This window comes from Stylophora pistillata, chromosome 12, assembly GCF_964205215.1.
Source record: "Stylophora pistillata chromosome 12, jaStyPist1.2, whole genome shotgun sequence".
Classification (NCBI taxonomy): Eukaryota; Metazoa; Cnidaria; class Anthozoa; order Scleractinia; family Pocilloporidae; genus Stylophora; species Stylophora pistillata.
In genome coordinates, this window is record NC_142530.1 from 20854859 (window position 1) to 20867646 (window position 12788).

Sequence of the window (12788 nt, forward strand, 5' to 3'; positions counted from 1 at the left end):
TTACTTACTTACTAAAATAAAAACGCTCTCTGCACCTGTCTCGTGATAATTTCTTAAGTGTTATTTTCAAATCACTTGAAATTTCCCTATCTTCACTTGCCCAACTCCCCAACCGGCATCTGTAACTGTGCTCAAAACCGTAACCTGTACACGTACAGTACTCATCACACTTCAAATTCGAATCCATCAAACAGTTAAATAGTTTTTTTCCCCGTAAAAGTCAGTACACTGACCGTAGAAAGCTTCTAATAGTTACTAAAAATCCCTAAACCAGAGTTTGCTTATACATAATGGTCTCCATCCTTCTTATTTTTATTTTCAAATTTTATTTATAGCTAGTCCAATATTCTATCACAATCAGAGAGATTAATAAACTTTGCTGTCAAAATCATGTTTTAAAATACAACCGCTCTCTGCAGTTGTTTCGTGATAATTTCTTAGCTGTTATTTTGAAGTCACTTGAAGTTTCCCTATCTTCAATTGCCCAACTCCCCAAAGTCTATAAATGTGCTCAACACCGTAAACTGTGTCGGCACAACTAAGAGTAATTTACATTTATATTTCTGTAGCACGACAAACCCCTCAAGAATTTTTTGTTTTAACTCTTGACGTGTCAATGGACCGTCAATATTGCATGGCTGTGATTAGAGATGATAAAAACCGGAGTCGTCACCCTGTATCAGAATGACTACGACTTGAACTGACAACGTAAGAAATTCAAGTCCTCGGTTTATTGGCTAAGTTGATGTGGTTCAGTTTGTACTAGGGACAGAAATTCGTCCAAATAACTCATGTAATTAGTTTAGGATCTGTTTCCTGTGAAAAAGCCGACAAAATGTGACACGTTTAGCCTATCTTTCCGTTAATCATTTGTTTTTCTCTTTATTCCTGTATTTCTTTCAACTTGATTTGCTCTTTCTCAATTTCAAAAGCTGTTCAGCCCGCTTAAAAGACCCTCAAAGAGTTTCCAAATGGAGCGTTTTCCTCTTCTTCCCAAAATCAATACTTTATGGTGGATCTTTTATTGATATTTCGTGAATGTAAATTCGTTGAGGGGAATGGTCTGTGGTCAGGTGCTCACACGTGCGTGAAAGCAAATGTCGGGTAAACTACATCCGAGTCAAGGTGCCGGCGAAGTTCTGGTTGAAAGACCGGGGTTACGTCGCAATATGTAATCTTAACAAAATCTTTAATAGCTCCTTTTCAATAACACTTGCATGAAATTGACATTTCAGTAACAATTAGACATTTCTTAATGACACTGGCACTAAATGTATAACACCGACACTCGAGGTATTCAAAACTTCAATTTAGATTAAAGTTGATATGCATTTTGACATATTTATCACAATTCATGCATGCGACTCTTCAATTTTTTGTTCACGTTCGTTTCTTCTCATGTTGTCATTTATCGAAAACAGATACTGATTGCAGGAAGCCTGTTGCTTTTTTTTTTTTTTTAATTTTCTAATAGAGGGAGAATTTATGTAAGATTGTTGGATTAATATCCACATTGTCTATGATGAATCCTGGGCCAATAATTTCTTCAAAGCTTGGCAGAAAAGATACGTTGAGCGTCGGGGACGTTCAATTTGCAACCCCCATCGCTGATCGCTGATTAAGATTCTCAACCCAGACTTCGCATGCTGATATGGTTTAATATTAGCAAGAGGAAAACGACGAAACATTTTAACTTGGATTTATTGTAAAACTTTGAAATAAAGATAGAAACTTCAAAGAGCACTAACGGAACTTTTTAAAGAAACAGTGCCCTTCTGATTTCTTTGTACAAGTTATATATAAGTTCCTGTCAGTGCAATTAGAACTAACTCCAAGATACCTAGCCTGATTAGTAGTGGCTGATATGTGTTCGTATGTGAATATACCGTGACTTTTTCTTTCTCGAAATATGAAATCATTGCTGGTTGTTTCGTTACAGTTTGACCGCTCCTAGAAAAACAAAACAAAACAAAACAAAAAAAAAACAAAGTAAGATCAACGACAAGAACAAAAGAGGTTTCTCTTCTGGCAAATGTTTTTTTTAACTGACGAAAGTGAAAGTCCATTGATAAAATTGTATTTGAAGCTTATTTGTTGCACTAAACCTTTTTCCAGACTGTCTTTTTGTTCGCTATAATGTTTTTTGCCTTTTTTTTTTGTTATTCAGCGTCGTTGTTGCAGTCTTTTCCGTTATATCTTTATTTTTCGTTATGTGCATTTTTTTTTTGTATTAGTGACACACTGTAGCTGAACAAGCACGCGAAAACGGAAGGAGAGTCAAGACAAACAGTTTAACAGAATACACGCTATGCATAATGAAAGTTTGCTTAACAAGCCTGGTAACAAGTTTGCACGAAAGCGAGGTCTGTCGGGCTACTGTGTTTTTCTTCCTTCGGAGGCTTTTACCTTGGTTAACACAAAATGAGCTCGGTTGCAAGCAATCTAAAGCTTTCAGATGCAGATGTTCCTGGTTCATCACTAAGTGGGAGAGCTCCAGCCAATTTAAAAGTACAAGAACTAAAATTCTGGCTAAAATGCAGAGGAGATCCCGCCAAAGGTATAAAGACGAAAGTCCAACTTGTTAAAAGGTAAGACAACAACAATTGAACCTACTTTTAAAATGTCAAGAAGCTCATTGATATTATTAATTGGCCATGAAAGAAAAGAAAAACCCTAAAATGTTCTAATCGATCCAAAGAGATATTGAATTCAGATTGTAAAGTTATAGGTCGCTCAGACTCGATCGTCTTCCATTGAAATTGCGTTCCGCACCTCATTCGATACGAAATGAAATGAAATATGAAATGTATAAACATTTACGCTTCGAATAGACTTTATTTTCGTCTGGATCCACTACATTTTTGTCTTTTCCAGCCTTGATATACTCTTCTACCCTTTAAAATAAACGAGAGAAATTTCAAGTGTTTTTATATGTTGATCCAACATGTGAACGTATCGAACGAGGTGCGGAACGCAATCTCAATCGAAGAAGATCGAGTCTGAACTAACTATGGTCTGAGCGACCTATAACTTTACAATCTGAATTCAATATCTCTTTGGATCGATTAGAACATTTTAAGACTTTTCTTTTCTTTCATGGCCAATAATATCAACGAGCTTTTTGACATTTTAAAAGTAGGTTCAATTGTTGTTGTCTTGCCATTTAACAAGTTGGGCTTTCGTCTTTAGAACTTTGGCGGGATCTCCTCAGCATTTTAGCCAGAATTTTAGTTCTTGTACTTTTGAATTAGCTGGAGCTCTCCCACTTAGTGATGAACCAGGAATATCTGCATCTGAAAGCTTTAGATTGTTTGAAACCGAGCTCATTTTGTGTTAATAAAGGCAAAAGCCTCCGAAGGAAGAAAAACATAGGGGCCCGACGGACCTCGCTTTCGTGCAAACTTGTTACCAGGCTTCTTAAGCAAATTTTCAATATGCATAGCTTGTATAAACTGTTTTCTTATTTCATTAGATATAGGAAAGTTCGAACACTACATCTCAATGCATACGTAAGTTGGTTTAATTTTCCTTTCCATTTTGGGTAAACTATTATCTAACTCACCTCAAAAACCACATTCGTTCCATTTACGACTTTTAAAGAATATGTGATTCCAGAGTAATCTAATTGAATGCACTTATACTCTCTGCTTCTTCCGCTCACGGTCATAAAATTAAGTTCTGCAAGGAACAAAACAGATCAAGTTATTAGCATAAACGCGACTGCACTATTAGAAAACAGATCAAGTTATTAGCATAAACGCAACTGCACTATTAGAAAACAGATCAAGTTATCAGCATAAACGCGACTGCACTATTAGAAAACAGATCAAGTTATCAGCATAAAAGCGACTGCACTATTAGAAAACAGATCAAGTTATCAGCATAAACGCGGCTGCACTATTAGAAAACAGATCAAGTTATTAGCATAAACGCGACTGCACTATTAGAAAACAGATCAAGTTATCAGCATAAAAGCGACTGCACTATTAGAAAACAGATCAAGTTGTCAGCATAAACGCGACTGCACTATTAGAAAACAGATCAAGTTATTAGCATAAACGCAACTGCACTATTAGAAAACAGATCAAGTTATCAGCATAAACGCGACTGCACTATTAGAAAACAGATCAAGTTATCAGCATAAACGCGACTGCACTATTAGAAAACAGATCAAGTTATCAGCATAAACGCGACTGCACTATTAGAAAACAGATCAAGTTATTAGCATAAACGCGACTGCACTATTAGAAAACAGATCAAGTTATCAGCATAAACGCGACTGCACTATTAGAAAACAGATCAAGTTATCAGCATAAACGCGACTGCACTATTAGAAAACAGATCAAGTTATTAGCATAAACGCAACTGCACTATTAGAAAACAGATCAAGTTATCAGCATAAACGCGACTGCACTATTAGAAAACAGATCAAGTTATCAGCATAAACGCGACTGCACTATTAGAAAACAGATCAAGTTATCAGCATAAAAGCGACTGCACTATTAGAAAACAGATCAAGTTATCAGCATAAACGCGACTGCACTATTAGAAAACAGATCACGTTATTAGCATAAACGCGACTGCACTATTAGAAAACAGATCAAGTTATCAGCATAAACGCGACTGCACTATTAGAAAACAGATCAAGTTATCAGCATAAAAGCGACTGCACTATTAGAAAACAGATCAAGTTATCAGCATAAACGCGACTGCACTATTAGAAAACAGATCAAGTTATCAGCATAAACGCGACTGCACTATTAGAAAACAGATCAAGTTATCAGCATAAAAGCGACTGCACTATTAGAAAACAGATCAAGTTATCAGCATAAACGCGACTGCACTATTAGAAAACAGATCACGTTATTAGCATAAACGCGACTGCACTATTAGAAAACAGATCAAGTTATCAGCATAAACGCGACTGCACTATTAGAAAACAGATCAAGTTATCAGCATAAAAGCGACTGCACTATTAGAAAACAGATCAAGTTATCAGCATAAACGCGACTGCACTATTAGAAAACAGATCAAGTTATCAGCATAAACGCGACTGCACTATTAGAAAACAGATCAAGTTATCAGCATAAACGCGACTGCACTATTAGAAAACAGATCAAGTTATCAGCATAAACGCGACTACACTATTAGAAAACAGATCAAGTTATCAGCATAAAAGCGACTGCACTATTAGAAAACAGATCAAGTTATCAGCATAAACGCGACTGCACTATTAGAAAACAGATCAAGTTATCAGCATAAACGCGACTGCACTATTAGAAAACAGATCACGTTATTAGCATAAACGCGACTGCACTATTAGAAAACAGATCAAGTTATCAGCATAAACGCGACTGCACTATTAGAAAACAGATCAAGTTATCAGCATAAACGCGACTGCACTATTAGAAAACAGATCAAGTTATCAGCATAAACGCGACTACACTATTAGAAAACAGATCAAGTTATCAGCATAAAAGCGACTGCACTATTAGAAAACAGATCAAGTTATCAGCATAAACGCGACTGCACTATTAGAAAACAGATCAAGTTATCAGCATAAACGCGACTGCACTATTAGAAAACAGATCACGTTATTAGCATAAACGCGACTGCACTATTAGAAAACAGATCAAGTTATCAGCATAAACGCGACTGCACTATTAGAAAACAGATCAAGTTATCAGCATAAAAGCGACTGCACTATTAGAAAACAGATCAAGTTATCAGCATAAACGCGACTGCACTATTAGAAAACAGATCAAGTTATCAGCATAAACGCGACTGCACTATTAGAAAACAGATCAAGTTATCAGCATAAACGCGACTGCACTATTAGAAAACAGATCAAGTTATCAGCATAAACGCGACTGCACTATTAGAAAACAGATCAAGTTATCAGCATAAACGCGACTACACTATTAGAAAACAGATCAAGTTATCAGCATAAAAGCGACTGCACTATTAGAAAACAGATCAAGTTATCAGCATAAACGCGACTGCACTATTAGAAAACAGATCAAGTTATCAGCATAAACGCGACTGCACTATTAGAAAACAGATCACGTTATTAGCATAAACGCGACTGCACTATTAGAAAACAGATCAAGTTATCAGCATAAACGCGACTGCACTATTAGAAAACAGATCAAGTTATCAGCATAAACGCGACTGCACTATTAGAAAACAGATCAAGTTATCAGCATAAACGCGACTACACTATTAGAAAACAGATCAAGTTATCAGCATAAAAGCGACTGCACTATTAGAAAACAGATCAAGTTATCAGCATAAACGCGACTGCACTATTAGAAAACAGATCAAGTTATCAGCATAAACGCGACTGCACTATTAGAAAACAGATCACGTTATTAGCATAAACGCGACTGCACTATTAGAAAACAGATCAAGTTATCAGCATAAACGCGACTGCACTATTAGAAAACAGATCAAGTTATCAGCATAAAAGCGACTGCACTATTAGAAAACAGATCAAGTTATCAGCATAAACGCGACTGCACTATTAGAAAACAGATCAAGTTATCAGCATAAACGCGACTGCACTATTAGAAAACAGATCAAGTTATCAGCATAAACGCGACTGCACTATTAGAAAACAGATCAAGTTATCAGCATAAAAGCGACTGCACTATTAGAAAACAGATCAAGTTATCAGCATAAACGCGACTGCACTATTAGAAAACAGATCAAGTTATCAGCATAAACGCGACTGCACTATTAGAATTAACCATGAACATTTTACCATTCTCCCAGCACAGATATTATCATTATGACTGCTATTATTATTATCATTATTGATTGTTATCAGCATTGATTATTATTATTATTATTGATTGTTATTATATGTAATCTATTTATTTTACACCAAGTACTCTGTCTTTGCTGAAATACCATTTTATCCTTATGCTGGCATGTATAATTCCCTTTAGACAAATACTCTTTATTCATTAAGATTTTCATTGATGTCACCATTGAAACGAACTGTCATTTATTTATTTTCAAGAGTATTGGGATTGATTGGGCAATTTCGCGGACTATTCTTTTCCGCTGATCGAGACGGAGTAGTAACGACACAGTCTTGGCCGTCAATGATGGTGGAGTACACAAATACACCAAAATTGTAGTTTAGATTAGGGTTTTGTAGTTTAGATTAGTTTAGATTAGTAGAGTAGGGTCCAATCCCTAACACCACTGTAATCTCAGTAATACTACTCACTATAATATCTATACATTATCCAGCAACCAGGGAAAGAGAATACTCAAACTTATCAGGTAGAAGTTTTTGTCTTGATCTAAAACCAAATTCTCATGACTAACTTACAAGAAAATGTAGAGCAGCTAGAAAGGAGAATCAACAAACGAATAATAGGTTAAATAACTCGACTGAAAAATCAAGGGAGATCAGTTCCGACTTATTGAGAACCAAGTTGTGGTATTCTTTTTCGTCCTGTCGACAGTTCCCTACCCCTCAGTAACATCTCTACTTGTGTAATACTCACTTGTTAATGCGTCAGCGGTTTTTCTGCCACTGACGAATGCTTTACACTGTCTCTTTCCGTTTGTAACTTCACAAATGTCAGTGTGAACCTTAACCAGATTACCTCCGGGACAGTGATGTCTCCTTAACTCCGAGGAAAGACTATTCTTCGGCGCTCCCTCGCATAACAGCGTGCTATGAATTGCAAGTGGTATCTGAAAATAAAGATATTGGAGACATCAGTGCAATCCCGGTTTTCCTTGTATGGCTTTGTATAAGGATTATGTGCCATCAGTTACAAAATATTGGAATTCGCAAAGGGTTCAGGAGAGTAATTTAGCCGTTATTTCATTTATCAGTCGAAATGAATCCTTCTGACCTTATTAACTTTAAGTCATTCCTATCATTATATATTAGTTCAATATTTATTCAGTTTGATTAGCGGAACCTGACCAGTCGTTTGATTTCTTTGCTCGTTATTTCTTACCGTAGTCAGCATTTCGCTGACCACAGGGAAAAACGAGAAAGTTGCAAGAAAAATTAATTGAAGATGCCTGAGGATGACTTTCACCAGGGAATTTTTTACTATTTTACCAGTATCGATTCGCCTGATTTACTAAGTTGACTAATATAACTCGGTTGACCGACTGTTTCAAGGATTTATGCGGCAGTAATTACTGTTAAGTGTCCAAACGTGACCACCTATGCAGAGAATGCGCTAATGACAAACAGATTATGTAGGACGTGACATGATTTGTTGAATTTGTAAATTTAGATAATTCATTTACGTTTGGTTTGTTTTGACATTTTTATGCTGAATCTAGTTTAAAAAGTAAAAGAAGATAGTGCAATTAAAGTGTTAGAGAGGGGCAAACGAGCTGTAAAGTTTCTTGAGAATATTCGAGAAGCACTAAGAGTACCAATATAAATAACCATGCCGGATTCACGCAATCATCGAAAGGCAGATATCAAATAGAACATGTACACTAAAAATTTTAAGGGCCCTGGGAAATTAGAAATTGTATAACAATAAGAAACCCTTTCCATTATCAAATGATACTGTGTGAATGTAGTAAACGTCCAAACATACAAAAGCTTTTTTAGTCACGCCCAATTCCAGAACAGGTGATAGACAACCCACAGAAGAAACCCATAAAAACCGCTCAAACTAAATTTTTTATGGGGTTAAAGTAATCAAAACTTTAGACAAACCGAGTACAAGCAACTACAATGAAGGAAACAATTTCAATTCAAGTTTGACCATACAAAATTCTGAGTCCCCATGCAGAATTTTTGCCTCGTCCCGCGCCCGCGCTCGTGACAAGACGTAAAACATCTTTCTCTATTTCTTTACCGAGCTCAAAACTTACCATCTTTCTTATTCTAACTTTAAATCATGTTTTGCTTTGTTGTAACTATAATAGATTGGGATGAAGGGATGGCAATAAGAAATAAGGACATCTTTTGCTTACCAGAAATAAAAGTTTGACATCCATGTTAGTGCTCTTAAAGGATATCGACAAAAGAACATCAAATTATAAACCAAAGCCTGACTATGAACGGTTTAACATTATGTCCACTATATATATATATACTTTCCCCTCGAATTTTTCTTCAGTTCTAACTGTATCCTCATGTTGAAAAAATGAAAAAAATTTAATGATAATCCTCCACAAACGACGATTACACACCCTACCTTTTAGAACTAGCTTAAAGTTAACCGGAACAACAAAATGAGTGCTTAGAAAAGTCAATACTTCAAAATGAGTTTCAATTACATTAATTGAATTTTTCTTGACCTACTTAGTTTTTTATTTTCAAACAGCTAAAATATACCCCATGCCGTTTACAGAAAAAATGTTGTTTTTTTTTTTCCGTGTCTTTTCTATTTTTTTCCTTTTGCAAAATTAAACAGTATGGTTTAGTTTAAAGATATCAAATTCTTACACATTCTTGCTGAAATTAACTGAAATCTCCAAATCAGCTAAATTAATTTATTACGTTGGTTGATAGTAACAAAATATAGAACGTTGCAAACACAACATATAAACAAGTAAAGAAAGATTTCGTGAGATCAATGTAGGAGTTGATTAAGTGTTTTTCTCCTTTAAGCTGAGCTGTGCCTTCCGGTTAGCATAAATCGGAAAGTAAAACAAACTTCAGAATGGAACTGACAGGATGGCTATGGTATTCAAACACGTTTTGCGGTCTTTTGAGATAAACGATATTAAAACATAAACTGGTTTATGCGTGCAGAAAATTTTTACCACACACGGGTTAGAAGTCAAAGGATAACATTCAAACTTTGGTGTAGTCTATAGTTGAACTCGTAAATGTCACGAATAAGCCATAAAGAACGTACATGGTGGGCTAACTAGTGAAAAGAGCTTTAATTCATTCAGGCTTGCACGATTAAACCCAAGTATTGTCCATTGACGAGTTGTAATTTTTTCGCTTCTTTTTTCTTATATTTCTAAGTCTTCCTCTCCTCCAAAAATGCTGAAATATTCATATTCATCTTGTAGCCTTAAAAGGGGGCGTAGTGTGAGATGGTAAAGGTGTACGCACCGCGCGGAAATTGGGGGCGTAGAAGGCGCCCCAAACGAGGAGTATCCACCTGGGGGTATGCTCCCGAAGAAAAGTTTGAAATTTAGAGTCTCGGAAATGCCATTTCTGACAATTTCCGCGGAACTTTTTTGTAAATAAATGCGACGGAAAATGTAGTAGTTAGCTGTTTATTTTACCTATCTCTACAGTTTTAAAGCTAAAAGGCTGTTTCTTTCCTAAAATAACCAGAGATTCAACAAGTCTAGGAAGCCAAATAACGTTTCTTGTCGTTTATGAATTGATGAAAAGGTTTGATTTCTTTGCTCGTTATTTCTTAATTCCGACGAACTTTATGGCGTATGCGTAGGAGTGTAATTCAAGCTGGGGAGGTTGTGAGAAAAATGGCCGAGGATGATGGTACTAATGAAATAGTTAAGCAACTTTCAGCTCAAGTAGCAGAATAATCAATTACGCGGAGTTGTTTACACATCGCCGTGCCTCTCCATCTCGGAAGGGCAAAAAACAATGGAGGACATTTTTCAAGACAAAAATCAGTGATAATAATTTTGAACCACGTTTCGACCTCGCTGAGGTCATTTTCAAGCTGATGAAAAGGAAAATTTTTACATATATGTACTAAATTCAAGACGTGGGAATGATAAAGGCGATAAAATATGGAAATATGTAAACGCTAGGCGTAAAATAGAAGTGATAAAATTGCAAAGGAGACAATACGAATAAATTAATATTAGAATTGACGAAAGTAAAACTATAAATTATACGAAAATACCGTAAATTAATATGAAAATAGCTTTGCGCGGATTGAGTCTGACTGTTTGTTCAAGCTTGGCTTAATTTCTTTTAAAAAAGCATCTCGTAAATTAGGCAGTCCAGGCCTAAGCCGAAAATTTGGAACTGACATTTCTCCTGTGTACACTAACAGAAAGATCGGATATGAGTTAAAACCAACGGAAAAGAAGCCCCAACATCATCAATCAGAAGCGTGTTGTGTATTATTTTAAGTGTGGTTTGTGCGATGCAGACTACGTCGGCTACACATGCCAGCACCTCTACCAATGTGCTGAAGAACACAAAGCGTCTCAGTCTTCAATCAGGAACCACATTAAAGAGCGGCTTGGGGCATACCCCAAGTGACTTGCAACACAGTATCAAAATCCTGAAGAAATGCAAAATTACGCTGGACTGCCCACTTTACGAGATGCTTTTTTATAAAAGAAAATAAGCCAAGCTTGAACAAACAGTCAGACTCAATCCGCGCAAAGCTATTTTTATAATAATTTACGGTATCTTCGTATAATTTATAGTTTTACTTTCGTCAACTCTCATATTAATTTATTCGTATTGTCTCCTTTGCAATTTTATCACTTCTATTTTACGCCTAGCGTTTACATATTTCCATATTTTATTGCCTTTATCATTCCCACGTCTTGAATTTAGTGCATATATGTAAAAATTTTCCTTTTCATCAGCTTGAAAATGACCTCAGCGAGGTCGAAACGTCGTTCAAAATTATTAGCACTAATTTTTATCTTGAAAGGCTTTTCTAGAGGACATTTTGTTTTCAGAAGAGCGACCTAAGTTGATCATGGTAGTTAATTTGATTATCCAAGTATTGTACTTGAATACATGGCTATGAAATTTGAGGATTTGGGCAATAATATCTAATATTAGGTGGGCAAAAGTAAGAGTATTCAGACTGGGAATGAAAGCTAATGTTAAGAAAACTTCTAGGAAACTTAAAGACTTAAACCTCTGACAAGCTCTTTAAGAATTCGTCATGCTGTTCTGCACTCGTCAAAAAAGGACAAATGCGTTCGACGCTGATAGTTTTAGGAAACGTGTTTTGCTTTATTCGGGTTTTGTTAGCTTCTTGGACAATTTGAACCGTCTAATCAACCTTAGAAACCTTGTCCGCATCGGTATGCACGCCACGCTGAGTCCACAACAGTTGTGATTTTTATAAGTGATACTATGATATTCATTGTTTTGATTTGGTCTTAAATTTCCATGAAGGGCTGTTCAAATGATCCTTAACTTGTATCGAAAACCGTAGGATAAACAATAAAAATCAAGGGTACATATAGGTTTAGGTATGGTCAGAATGGTTTACTAGTTACTTGAATATCTTATGTTAGAGTTTTAATATGTTGTTCGTGTCTCTATTTAGTTCAAAGGGAAGTTTTGTCCCTTTTTAATTCCTGACTGCTAGTGTCGATGCGTGTTCTTACCGTATGGGTTCATTCTTCAATTTGTTCCTTCCAAAAGCCGCCTGATGGAAGTTCCACTTTTAAGTTCTATTTGCCCACTATTTTATCATAATCATTCATTTTTTTTTTTTATGCAAGAGATTTTGTCTGTATGAAAGAAACACGTGGATCGAATTTTTGTTAGTTCTTGGTTTCTTAGGCAAAGGTTTTTTTTTTTTCCCAATACAAGGTTTCACGCTTTTCTTCAACACAAGATATTAAGTAAAATGAAAAACAAAAAAATTAAAATTATGAAAACAAAAAGTTGATTGAATAAACAAATAGATAGATAAATAAATAAACAGCACGCGATTACAATTAGGGGTGGCGAATGGTAAATGCGAGACTTTGCGAGACGGCGAGACTAGCGTTTTTCTTTGCGAGCCCGAGACATTTTGACTTTTTCGATTGCGAGACCGAGACTTCAAAGGGTTTTGAGTGCAAGCGCGAGACATTAAGACTCTTAAATTGCGAAC

The 12788-nt window shown here is 35.9% G+C and overlaps 1 protein-coding gene across 1 annotated transcript; it reads right to left on the reverse strand.

The window, feature by feature from the left end:
* Positions 1-1685: 1685 nt before the first annotated feature.
* Positions 1686-9124, reverse strand: LOC148719203 (uncharacterized). The gene is made up of 4 exons (XM_088740521.1): positions 8971-9124; positions 7521-7713; positions 3563-3678; positions 1686-1950 (listed from the first exon to the last, which is right to left on the reverse strand). The coding sequence occupies exons 1-4, from the start codon at positions 8992-8994 to the stop codon at positions 1744-1746; spliced, it is 540 nt and encodes a 179-aa protein (XP_088596647.1). The 5' UTR covers positions 8995-9124; the 3' UTR covers positions 1686-1743.
* Between the last annotated feature and the right edge of the window lie 3664 nt (positions 9125-12788).